Raw genomic sequence first — 13542 nt, 5'->3', positions numbered from 1 at the left:
TGACTAACACAGAATTACAATAGAAAAAAATTCTTCCGTACAGAGCCACCAAAAAAGTCAAGCTAGAATGTCTCTTCCTCACCAAGATAAATAGGTCGCAGCAGCCAACAAATGGTGATACTATTAGAAAGTATGTGATATTTGAAAATAAAACATGACTGAAGTATTCCTACTTATATAAGAAGTTTGGAACAAGTAATCAAAAATGTAAGAGATGGGATGGGGTGGGGTAGAGTATTGAGGGTGAAGGAGAGAAGACCAAGGTGGTCTTGAACAATCCTATGAATTTTTTTACAAGGGCAATATACATTTTTTAAGTTTATTTTTGAGAGAGAGAGAGAGAGAGAGAGCACAGGAGGAGTAGAGAGAGAGAATTCCAAGTGGGCTCAGCACTGTCAACACAGAGACTGATGTGGGACTTGAACCCAAAAACCATGAGATCATGACCTGAGCCAAAATCAGGAGTCAGGCGTTCAACCCACTGAGCCACCCAGGTGCCCCTATACTTTTTCACATCTTGTAAAAACTCAAAAGATTATATAATAGCAGATGATTATAACTGATTTCTTCCTGCAGAAAGTATCTTTTCACACCAACTGAGGCAGAGGCAGATGCTAGCCCCTCCCTCCAAGGCTATAGTTGTGATCACACACACACACACACACACACACACACACACACACTGCTGCTCAACCTCAATCCTTATCAAATATGCTAAGTGACAGCTAATCAAGCTATAAAGAATGTTGTTTCTTCATTCTCATTGACTTAAATGCCAAGGTGGTCCTGAACAATCCTGTTCTTCTCACGGCACCCACATATACTTAAGATCATCTTTGTATGAGGTTCACAGACAGAGGAAAAAGAAGGTGTAAAAGGGGAGACTTTTAGAATTTCAAAAAACTTCCAGGATCACAGACATTTTACAAGCTAAAGACATTTTAGGAAAGCTTAGAACATGTTGGGTATATGGAGACTTTGGAAGTGAAAGGGAATTTAGAATTCATTAAACACTATCATGGATAAAGACCTAACTACTTGCTCAGGCTGGGGATTGGTACTCAGAAATCTTCCATCCCACCCTGTAAAGTCTCCTGGACTCTACCAGCTCAATGGTCACAGTCTGCACAAAAGAAAGCTAATTCTGAAGTGAGAATGTAACCTGGACAGGCCAAGGCCTCTGTCTCCTGCATCTTCTGTGCCTTGCCCTTGCACATCCCTTCCTCTCCTTTCTTCTCAGGGGTTAGGAACAGAGGCTCTGGAGCCAGACTCTGGGATTGAATACCTTTTCTGGTATTATTAGCTATGTGTGACCTTATTATTAGCTATGTGTGACCATGGGGAAGTTATTTACCTCTTTGTGCCTCAGTTTCCTCAGCAGAAAAATGTAAACAATAGTACTGCCCAGTATGTAGAGTTGTGAGGATGAAATCAGTTCAAGCACAACACATTCTTAAAGTGGTCCTGGCCTGTGGTACATGTTGGTGTCAGCTCCTTACTAACCCTGTCAAGTCTCTTACTCATTCTTCCAGACTCAACAGGTAGTAATTTGCTTTTGGTTCATTTATTACATTTCTCACATGGTATAGAAAGCACCCATTTACCAGCCTGCCTTCCTCTAGACTGAGCAGGAATCACACATTCTCATTATCTTTCCCAGCACCCAGTGTTGGCACACAGCAGGCACTCAGTAACTGTGGATTGAGTGCTTCAAGACATAACTAATTCTAACAAGGAGAATGTGTTACCTAAGGGCTACTGGTTATGAATGGCAACAGCAATGCAGTGAAGTGAAGCTCTAGGTAGAATTCTGCAAAGAAACACAATTCACCCTTTTGGTGTATAATCAAGTCCTGGGATTTTTTTTGTCTAAATTCATTTGCTTTAAAATCTTTCAAATAAGGTCACTTTGTTTACATATTTGCCCCTCTTAATGGTACAGAGAAGTAAACACAACAAAGCTAATTGAATCAATGTTACTTTTGCCCCAGGAGACCAAGATTCTGAAAATATTAATGAGCAATCTCCTATGGTTACGTTCAATTATCAATTGCACATATAATGCATAATTATTAAAGAATCATTAAAAAAATGCCCTTCCAAGTACAAACAAGAGCAAAGCATCAAGCAGAAGTTACAACTACAATAGTGAGGCCTGGCTCCCCCAAAATAACATTTCTCTTAAATATCAAAAGGATAACAAGATGACCACTGGACTAACCCTGGTCTCAAGTATGTGATTTTAGCTCAGTTTCAAAAAACCTTTTGTGGAAAGTATTCTTCTCATGAAACATGCTATTAAAAAGAAAGCCCATGAGACACATTCACGAGTTCCTCTAAATCCCGAGGTGTTTACTGAGGAGACAGAGGAAGGAGAAGACAGACAGACACGCATATGCACACACCTACTCATCCTATATCAGACCAGTTAAGAAGCTCAGTAAAATTCAGTCTTTTTCCTAAGTGACTTTTGTTATTCCAATATGAAACATCCACAGATGTTTCTGTTGGATCACAGATGTCACTGTCAGGTCAGATTAATAAAAGCCATATTTCCAGTTAAGCATAAAGAAAAAGAGGTAGTAAAGGAATTCAAATATGCTAATGCTCTGTAACAGAAAAGAATAGGTGAATTTGCATTTGATGTTTCCTAGCCACATACACTTCTCACTTACTTAAAGGAATTTGGGAAGATGAGTCAAAGTACACATGGCTACTATTTAGAATGAAAAACACTAGGAATCTCCTGGAAAACAATTCTTGTCAGTGCCAAAAAGCACACCTGAGTTGAATATTAAGTGAAATGAGTTACTCCAAAAGACGAAAGAAAGATTGCTAAAAGGTTCAGCTAGTTTAGTTATACAAAAAGTAAACTGGGGAGCAGATCCCCCAGGAATTTACTCACCACTATATCCTCAGGGAATGTGTCTCTGCTGAAGGAGCCATCATCAAACACAACCTCATAGAAGGTCTGCGATGTCACAGCGATCACTCTGCAGCTGTAATACCGGGTGTTCCGATGCTTTGTGATGACCGTCTGCCCCACAGAGATGCCCTTCTCCCCAGCCTTGGACTTCTAACAGAAGAGGTACACAAAGATGAGAGAAAAGAAACAGGAGAAAGGGAAAAGGTAGGAACAGAAAAGAAAAGATATTTATTTAGAAAAAAATAATTCACATGGTTATGATATATATTTTTAATTTTTAAACTTTTTATTGGGGAATAATTTCAAACTTAAAAGTTACAAGCATATGAGTCGTACAAAAACACCCATATACTCTTTACCTTTTTACCCAGATTCACCTATTGTTACCAATTGATATTTTTAACATTTTACCATTTCTGTTTTTTGCATATTCTGACTCTATTTTATATATGTGTGTATTTACACACACAATGTTTACATATGTAATTCCTATGTTTAGAAAATACACAACTGACACACATATATATCTATACACACACACACACACACACACACACACACACACACACACACACACCATCACAGGCCTTTTACTCCTAAATATGTCAGTTGTGTATTTTTTAAGCATAGCAATTTGCCTTCACATAACCACAACAGAGTTAGTAACTTTAGTAAATGTAACATGGATGCAATTTATGTTCTAATTTTGTCAACTGAGCCAATAATGATCTTCAATCCCACCCCTACCCCCGCCCTGCCCCAGCTCTCCAGCACAGGGTCCTGGGGAGTCAGGTACTGCTGCTTCTCTTTAGCCTCTGTTAATCTGGAACATTTGACTGCTATGTTCTGCTATGTTAATCTGGAACATTTCTGCCTCTGTTAATCTGGAACATTTTCACAGCCATTCTTGGTCTTTTAAGATTGTGAGTGATACTTCTGAAGGACACAGTTCCCCTTCTCCCTTTTTTAATAGAGCATTTACCTGATGTTTCCTCATGATTGGATTCAAGTTATACATTCCTGGCCAGAACACCACACAGATAATGTTGTATTCTTCTCAAGATATCACATCTGGCAGAACATGATGCCTGTCTGCCTCTCAATGGTGATGTTAATTTTGATCCTAAACAAACTGTAGTCCAATTCCTCCATGTTACAATCACTATTTTTCCCTTGCAACTAATCAGCAATCTGTGGGAGAAACTTGAATGCCATACAAACATCCTGTTCCTGTACACATCCGCTCAGGTTTAGCACCACTGACGAGTTGTTCCTGATCCGATCTTTACTATGATGGTAGTGATATGCCGATTACCACTGCTCTCACACTCCCTCCACACTTAATTGCTGGCACTTGGCACCTGTTAAGTAAGAGGCTCTCACTCTCCCCACATTCTGCTCTTGTGTGGCAGGGGAGGAGGGAAGGCAGAAGACTGCAGAAATGGCCAAGGGCATAGGTCAGGGGCTATGAGGGGAAGAAGGAAGGAGGGAAGTTCCTTTGCCATCGTAAGAAGTCGGACATTATCCTGTGGGCCTAAGGAAGCTACTGAGAGGTGGAATGAATAGAAGAGAAATGATCTAGGTGTGTATGGCCATAGGTGGAGAAGGTGAGTGGGGAGCTTATCACAATGGGCCAGGTGGAAGATAAGCGCCTGGAGTAAGGCACTGAGGACAAAGGTGCTCATGATTTGGATGGAGGGGTGACTCCCTCCCAACAAGTGTGTCCCTACAGCCTCCTACTTGTAGAGTGAGCTCTGCCATCTAGTTTCTCACATGCCTAACAAAATAAAAGGGTATTTTTCTCCTTGATACCATTCCCCAGTGACTGTTGGGTTGGTTGGGGAACTTTTCTCTGCCTTTTGATGTAGTTAGGTAGATGTGTAAACATCTTGACAAAGGTCAACAGTAAGAAGGCTATAGTGATTTAAGTGCACTACGCTTGAAGCAGACATCATTAATAGCTAGGCTCAAGTATGTGACATACACCAAAATAATTACCTAGTTTCCTGTTTCATTCTCCACCCAACCCCTTTAAATATATCTAACTTCTCAAAGTAAGAAGAACGACTTAGATGTAGTTAGTAACGAACACGAGTGAAAGCAGTTTGCAGTTACATAACTCCAAAACTGGGCCCACAAATGCTCCTAAGGACTATATAGGCTTCAGCTAACTGTAGGGGGCGACATGACAGCCTGTGTGGCCATCCACAGTGGCCCTTAGTGACTTCATGCTGGCAATAATTTTTGTAGATGTTGTGATCTCTCTGTCAAACTGACTTAAAAACACTCATGGTCAGGATTGCAAGTACTATATTTTACTATGACATTATTTCCTGTGTGCATATCTTATTAAATTGGAATTAACCCTCTAAGGAAACAATGATTTGGATTTGAATTCTAAGCTCTGCTACTTACTAGCTGTGTGATCTTGGGATCTTGAACCTTTATCAGCCTCAGTTTGTTCATCTGTAGGAGGGATAATATTTACATTAAAGGTTTGCTACAAAAACAGGATAAAGTACATAAACTACCTAGATTCACAGGCAATTGGTTCTTAGCTACTGTTAACTGGTTTTATTTTTGTTAAGTGGAGAACATACATAAGACCCTAGCCCAGGTTAATCAGCCACTCTTCTCTGCTGTCCGTCAGTACTTGGCATGTATGACTGTGCAGCACCCTTATTTCACACGAGTGGCTGAATCCAGTCCCATCACTGTTCTGCTCTTTACCTCATCCACTTCTGATTCTAACTCTTGTCAAACATGGGCACAAAGCTATGGTCCTTAGCAGGGAAGGCGTGTAAGGTGGCCTCCACCCCCCACTCCCAACTGTCTTCAAGTCCTGCCCAAATGACACCTTCTTGGACTGTTCCTCCTACAGCAGGGCAAAATCCATGCATCAGCGCCAGGCCTATATGTCTTTTGTTCTACAGCACCCACCACAGTATGTACAACACTGTTACTGCTGGATGAATGATGAATGAATGAACAAGTGAATGAATGAGTTTTTAAAGACGAATGAACGAACTGTAAGGATGGTTACAGACACATTTTCATAATAGGAGTGGACTAATTCTAATCATTCATGGTCCAGAAAAGGGAAAAGAGAAACAAAGGGGAGTTTCAGGAAGATGTTCCTCTTTCTTGGAGTGCATAGGCATGTATATGAGTAGGGGGAGGGAATAAAGAAAGTTTATGGTGAAATTCACAGGGTCTGGAAAGTGGAAGTGGCCAGTCATGGGAAAATAAAAGTGATACAGACTTGATAGAGAAAAGATTGACTCTACACGCAACCACCTTCTTCCTACTTAGGACCTGAAATTTATGCAAACTGGCTGGTTGGAAAGATGGCCAGCACACAAATTAAATACATAGCCTTCACCCAAGTAAAAATTTCCATGAGCTTCAAGCATGATCATTTTGTAGGGAGTAGTAAGGAAAACAGATTTTTTCCATAATGCTATTGTGATAGGATTTCTGATTTATTTTTGTAGAGAAAATTTATTGACAAGAATTCCCCATAACTGATTATACATTCTCAAAAATATTTCCTGTCAGAAAAGCCTAAGGACCTATTGATGTTAACAGGGAGGCTCTATCAGATTATAGAAATGGCTATCGTATTTTGAAGATTAGTACACAGGCTAAGGCTGAGAAAGTTAAATTTCCTTCAAAATGCACTAAGCAGAAATGAACAAACAGTTGTTTAAAGAAAAAAAAGCACAGTTTCTTTTAAAGAAAGCTAGAGCCAGTTTGAAACGCTGGGGATGTGAAAAAAATGTTAAGTAAGAAATGTTATAGACATTCCATGAAAGCAGCAGAGAGTTCCTGGGACACAATTATATAGGTAGAGTTACCAATACATGTCCATATACCTTAGTTAATTAAATTCTCCCAACAACTCTGTGAGGTAGTTGTTATTTTCATTAAATAGATGAAGTAACTGAGGTACACAGTCAAGGGACTCTTCCAAGATCTCAGAGATGGTGAGAGGTTACAGTAGGGCTCAGAGGCAGGCGCTCTCCTATAGTGAGTGCCTTGGTATCATCAACCAGGAGAAGATACATAGACAGAAATCAGAGTATAAATAAAACCTACCATGGGTGGACCCAATGGAATTCAAACAGTTGCCTAAAGAAGTTACATTTTCTTTTGCTTTCTTTTCTGATTTATCGAGCACCTCCTCTATTCTACACACCCATTGAGATACTTCTCAGCTAAGAAACCATTTAACCACCCCAGTATATTCAGTATACTCCCCAGTATACACAGAGTTGAATCTGTAACTTGGATTTGAAGCCTATATGGAGATGAAAAATGTATAATGTATAATGACATGCTGTCCATTTTTCTCCACGTACACATGACACAGACACACTGTGGTAAGATGCAAAAATGTCCATACATCTTCATTCCTTCCTGTTTTCACATCCTTTGCAATGTGACCTTGCAGCTCTTCCTTTCAAGGACTGGACGTTATTTCCCCACCCTTCAAATCTGGGCTCACCTTGTGGCTTAGCCTGCCTCAGCCAAAAGAATACAGCTGAAGTAATGGAATGCCAATTTAAAGCCTTTGCTCAAAAAGCCTTGCACACTTCTCAGGTTTCTTTCTAGGGGCTCTAGACTGTCATGTGAACAAACTCAAGTTATCCTACTGGAAGATGAGAGATCACATGGACCAGAGCTCAGGTGCTAGACATGAACCCAGCTAGGAAAAGGCAAGCTGTTCTGTAGCTGACCACAGATGAATGAGGCAATCAGCCTGGAACAGAAGAACCACCCCCCTGAGCTCAGCCAAAATTTGTGACCTACAGAATTTCCAGCTGAAGAACTATCATTGTTTTAAGTCACTACATTTTGTGATGGTTTGTCACACACACACAACTAAGAAAAAAGAACAGTAAGAAAAAATATACTAAACTGCTAGCAGATATAACTCTAGGTAGTGGGATTTTGTTTATTTGCCTCTTCATGTACTTCCCTGTACTTTCCATTACATATTTCTTTAATTATTGAAAACACTAAATGTAATAAAATATAAGAGTTTTTGTAAGTTTCTAAGTTCTTTAAATGACAGCCAATCCATAGTCAGGTCTACTTAACTGAGATGCTCAAAAAAAGCTGAAGCCAAATTATTTAGTAAGAAAAGACTACCCTCATCATTTATCTTTCAGTTAAATAAGATGAAAGAAGGGCCTCAGGAAATGATTTGTAAAGTAGAATGATACACAAATTTAGTTATAAAATTTCATCTGACTTTTTTATATCTCCCTATATTTATGCCAAATGTGATATAACAAAAAAGGCACCTTTATTTTGTTCTTATTAACCACTACTGATTCCTAAGACATGCTTACATGCTTCAGTAAAATGAATAGATTTTGTTCTCAGGTTTGGGGTTCTATTTAAAAAACAACAATAACAACAACAACAACAACAACAAAAACAACAACAAAACAAAAACAAAACCCCTCAACAAATCTTTTCTACTTATTGCTATACCTGTCCTCTCCATCATACTAAGCCACCTCTAAGGGGCAGCACAAATAATAGGATGTTGAAGTGTTTTCTCCCCCTGATACTGTGTTGCCCTTAGGAGTGGGCTTAGAAAGGAAACAGGCCCTTATCACATAGCTCTCTAACTTTTCTGTGGCTCTACTGATGTTTAAATAAATGGCCACACTTGAAAGAAAAGATGGCTAACTATCAATGACCACAACCCAAATAAGGAGAAAAAGGTGTTTCTAATGCCTGGCCTGGTTCATCAAAAGCATTCCAACATCGAATAGGCTAACTCAAAAAATTTAACGCTAGTGTTGATAAAACAGGATGAAAGAAATCATCACTGCCTACCTGATGAGTACACTATAGTAGTAAATCCTGAGCCAAAGAGTCAAGAACCAGCTGGCAAGCAATGCAAAGAGGAAAAGCAATGCAAGGATGGACATGGAGTAGAAAAAAAAAAAAGAAAGTGGCATTTAAATAAGCAGTTACTGAGTGCTTGTTATAAGTAAGGCACCTTGCTAGGTGCTAAAGATTAAAATACAAGAAAGAGAGAGTCCCTTCTCTCAAATAGCTCACAGGCTAGTAGGGAAGACAGACATAGCTCACCAAAATGCAAAGTATTGAGAATGCCCAGATGAGGGCAGGAAGGGACCTTCACAGGTTTCACTACAGGGAACATCTGAACCAAGTCCGAAGGAGCCAGGAGGCACTCTTGCACACATGCCAGGAAGGCTATTTGAGAATGGAGTGTTTGGTGTCACAAACCTCTGGCCTTTACCACCTTGTCAGCCTGTGGGCACCTACTCAGAATAATGTTTTTAAATGTATAAAATAAAACAAGAAAAGATTACAAAAGAAACAAATTATACTGAAATAATATTGAGAAGTAAATTTGTGGTATAATATCTTTGCTTCTTTAATAATGTATTAAATACTATTATCTAGTGGAAGACCTAATAACTTGATATTCTAATTTCAAAGTTGTGATGAACATAAGCAATATTTTAAATCTCTGTTACAATGGTAATATGGTTTCTATTGTGGACAGAGTCACAGAAACTGTTAATGCCACCGTGGCCTCAGAACTGACGGGAATTGTTAAATTATCACTAGAGTTAGTGGAAAACAGTGGTAAATCTTTCCTCATCCTTTAATAGACAAATTTTCCTTGATACTAAAGCATAAAAAAGAGTTTATCACCTGGAATATTTAAAGGCACAGCAGCCAACCTTCTAACAGCCTTATAAAAAAATCACAACAATATTACTTACATAATATTGTGCTTGTATATAGTGAGATAAAAGAACACAATAGCAAAATGAAAATCAATGAAGGCATTTCTGTGAAGGGTAAAGTTATGGAGACTAAAATGGGTGTGATCTAAACTGACACAGGAATCTAACTTAAGTACTGAGGCTGGAATGTACACTGCATTCTCAAATATATTTCTCCCCATTGGGCTTTTGAGAGCAGAGAGCAGTTAGTTCACATAAGACCCCTAAAACAAGGACTCAGGGGGAAGGAGTCCTGTGTGGCAGAAGGAAGGAAGATTCCTATACTTTGGCAATATCTTCTCTGATCAGACCTGGCAAAGGCTTAGTTGTGTTTATGCCTTGAAGAAGGGTCACTCACCATCTGACAAGGTGAGTCATGGGCAGAGATGTCATCTTGGGAAAATCCCTGACTGGGTTCTCCATCTATATAATGATGTTAATAAAGGGTGTAAATCCAAATACAATAGTGTATATAGAGCCAGCAACACTGGAGAGTTGAAGAAATGAAGTAACTTATCCAGCAAACCAGCCAAAAAGCACATTTCATTTATCTCCAGTAACCTTCTCAACTTTATTATTTCTCCCTAATTTCTATGATTTAATAACCCATGAGATATTATTATTGTATTTTTTCAAGGTACCATTTTATAAAAATTCCTAGAGGGATCTGAGTAAATTAATACCCACTATTCTTCTTTTACCAAATTTCTGTAGTAGAAGTCACTCACATAAATTTGCCTTGTAATAATGAAAGCTTTCTTTGTAAAATTACAAGAGCTAGGCAAAAATCTTCTATCTGGAAAAACCCAAATCCCTGGGGCTTCATGAAGAAATAATTGCTCCAACAGGAGAAATGCACATGCGGACCCATAAAAATGTCACAAGTATTTAATTTTCTACACGTCTGTTTGTTCACGTGTACTTTCACTTCTTGTGCATTTTTAAGTACAAACATAATACAGTGGGAAATGGTGGTAAGCAGTTTCCCAGCAGATTTAAGGTCTTATTCATTTAAAATGCCTGTAGAAGTATAACTAACAGGCTGCAGAAGATACTGAGGAAAAACTAATTCTTTCCCATCTGAGTCATTAGCTCACCTCAGAGATCTTGTTTGGTAGGGAAGTGAAGAGGACTGAGACAGGAGAACCATCTTTAGATGCTCACTCTGTCCATGTAGGGAATTCTCAACAGGTAGGCACCACCTGCTTTCTATTCTGAATAATAAACAACTTACTTCAAAAACAGCAGAGAGCAAAGTTCACATCCATTAGACTGGTGGAGCTGGAGGGGTGTGGAAGCCTCCCACTGCTAAGATGGAACTTGACATGCACTCCTCCTAAGTCACATCCAAACTCATTAGTTGCTAGTGAACATGCAAGTCCCTGGATGCCTGCCCCCAGAAGCTCTGCCTTGGGCTTTTACATTTCAGGAGCTCTTCAGGCTTCAGGGTAGCAACAGTAAAATCTGGAGAGAACTACAGGTTCAACAAAATCTCAATCATTCATAGCAGGCTGTGTGTGTGTGTGTGTGTGTGTGTGTGTGTGTGTGTAGAAATTAACAAGTTGATTCTAAAACTTATATGAAAATGCAAAGAAACTAAAATACTCAAAGTAATCTTGAAAGAAAAAACAATTTAAGAGGAACTATAACAGGGGAAAGGAGCAGGAAAATCACTGGCTCAATTATAAGGTAATAACAACTTTAAAAAATTACCTCAGATGGGACATTTTCAACAGAGAGAAGCAAGTATCACTATATGGCATTCTTGCCAATAAGGATTTTTGAATCTCAATTACAGCTGGTGTATGGGTTCAAAACAGCTAAAATAGATGCAAAAAAAAATGTTACCAGAAAATTCAAAGTAATAAATTAGACTAATTAAATGGTTATACAGTTTTTCCATGCCACTAAGAAGGAAATCCAGGTAAATAATGACACTATGTAAGCTAACCTAAGCTATAGTCTCAAGTTGGAAAAGTGACTACCAAAACCGCACAGTCTAAATAAAATGTCACACATGCTGTGACTCTGATGACTTGAAAGCTCTATATCTTTTAATGATTTGTGAACTTCTCTGAAGTGCCACTTCATCATCTGTAAAATGTATACAATCATAATACCAGGGAAGTGGTGACTATAAGGACCAAATGAGATAAATAGTTATATATAAAAGTACACGGTAAACTATAAAAGTCACTATACAAATATTAGCTATTATTATATTACTTTTATTCACCTTAGTCTGCATTGACACACTGCTCCCAACAAAGGAAGGTAGTCCCCTTGAACAGAAGATAAAATTAGGGTGGCATAAGCAATTGTGGTTCTATAAAAACACAGTAGTTATATGAGCATGAGTGAGAGACGGGGAGAGAAAGGAGGAGAGAAAAGAGAGAGAAGGAAGAGAGAGGGAGGGGAAGGAGGGAAGGGAAGAGAGAGACACACAGTGAGAGGATGCACTAGATCTCAAAAATGCAAGCTTCTTAGGTTTCCTTTGAAATTTCAGGAGAAATAGCCATAGGAACAATGGAAGAAGAACCAGCCAACAGCTTTCTACCACCCCTCATGACAGCAGAAGCACAGAATTTGCCTGGCCATCGCACCAGTGTTAAAATCTTCCCATTGTTAATCAAGAAAATGAACATCCATCTATCAACCTATCTAGTTTTACTTAAGTGCATCTCTGTGCCAAGCACTGTGCTTGAAAAAGATATGTGGGGTTCCTGTGGAGGCGGAAGGGATGGGAAAAAACTGAGAGGTTCTGTAGCAGGAACCCTTTCTTTTCCCCCCATGTTCTCTCAAATATCACCTGAAGGTAATCTCTGTGGTCCCTATAGCCTTGGCAAAAATTACTTCTCAGTATCTAGTAAGGACACCAGTCTTTACTCCAAACACATGATAAAGATATATAATAACAGATTTGAAGGTACAATTAAAAGGTGTTGAATATAAGGGTTGGAAATTTTGTATTTTCTTCTTATTCCTGAAAAATATATGAGGAAACTTAACCAAAAGGCTTAACTAGTACTCCAGGGTGTCAAACAAAACCAAAAGTAAATGATTAAGGTATCTGATGCCCACAGAAAAGAGCATTTCAATTCCAATTGCTTCCTGCCACAAGCAAAAGCTTCTAAGTGCCAAGTTATCTCAGTAATGGCTCAAAGAAAAATGAAAAGAATGCTTTATTTAAAAATGTAGAAACAGTAATTTCTTAAGTTTCTTCAGATACTACACTCTGTAATTTCACTGACCCACTACACACAGTGTGGGATAAACAGAATGCATGGTATCTCACACACACACACACACACACACACACACACACACACACACACACAAAGCCAATTTCAGATAAAGAATGGAAAAAAAAAGAAGAGCTGATTTGCAGGTGTGAGACTGTCAGACCCCAAGATGGCTACCAACAATTTATGGAAAGGAAGGGCACAGAAGTTGGGGTGTCCCCAGGCTGACTGGCTTCCTGCAAAGAGACCTCATAAGGGCTTTTTAGTTAATCTAGGGTTTTATACATCATGTTTGTTAAAAGTGGACAGATTATGTTGACCTAGAAAGTAACTTCTTAGATACAAATGTTGGAACTTATTTACTTGCCATTTCTATTGTTTGCAGCTAATAGTCTTAAAAAGCTACACTTTCATTGCATTTTGTTGGTATCTATGGATTGCATTATGACTATGGCATCTAATTACGGTATTCTACATGAAAGAATTGAGAAACCCTATCTCTTGTGCTTTACAAGATGGTGGAATGTCAAATACCCTTTCCTGTTGTCTGTCTGTTGACACATTCCATTTGTATTTCTCTACTGCATCCATAGTT

General features: G+C 38.8%; 1 protein-coding gene and 1 long non-coding RNA gene across 20 annotated transcripts in view; one reads left to right on the top strand and one right to left on the bottom strand.

The window, feature by feature from the left end:
• KDM4C (lysine demethylase 4C) overlaps positions 1–13542 on the bottom strand; it is a 430991-nt gene that overhangs the window by 40336 nt on the left and 377113 nt on the right. For 16 of the 19 annotated variants that reach the window (XM_045042970.1, XM_045042971.1, XM_045042967.1 and 13 more), the window contains 2 exons: positions 5342–5392; positions 2906–3076 (listed from right to left, as the gene is read on the bottom strand). In XM_045042970.1, coding sequence (XP_044898905.1) covers positions 2906–3076; positions 5342–5392 — 222 coding nt within the window. The remainder of the gene's footprint in view (positions 1–2905; positions 3077–5341; positions 5393–13542) is intronic. The other 3 variants (XM_045042977.1, XM_045042979.1, XM_023242289.2) reach the window with 1 other exon arrangement.
• Positions 3007–13041, top strand: LOC111557460. Its single transcript, XR_002737511.2, has 2 exons — positions 3007–3130; positions 12212–13041. It is a non-coding gene; the product is annotated as an uncharacterized LOC111557460 (long non-coding RNA).

Source organism: Felis catus, chromosome D4 (assembly GCF_018350175.1).
Source record: "Felis catus isolate Fca126 chromosome D4, F.catus_Fca126_mat1.0, whole genome shotgun sequence".
NCBI classification, from domain to species: Eukaryota; Metazoa; Chordata; class Mammalia; order Carnivora; family Felidae; genus Felis; species Felis catus.
This window is presented reverse-complemented; position numbering and strand designations above follow the sequence as displayed.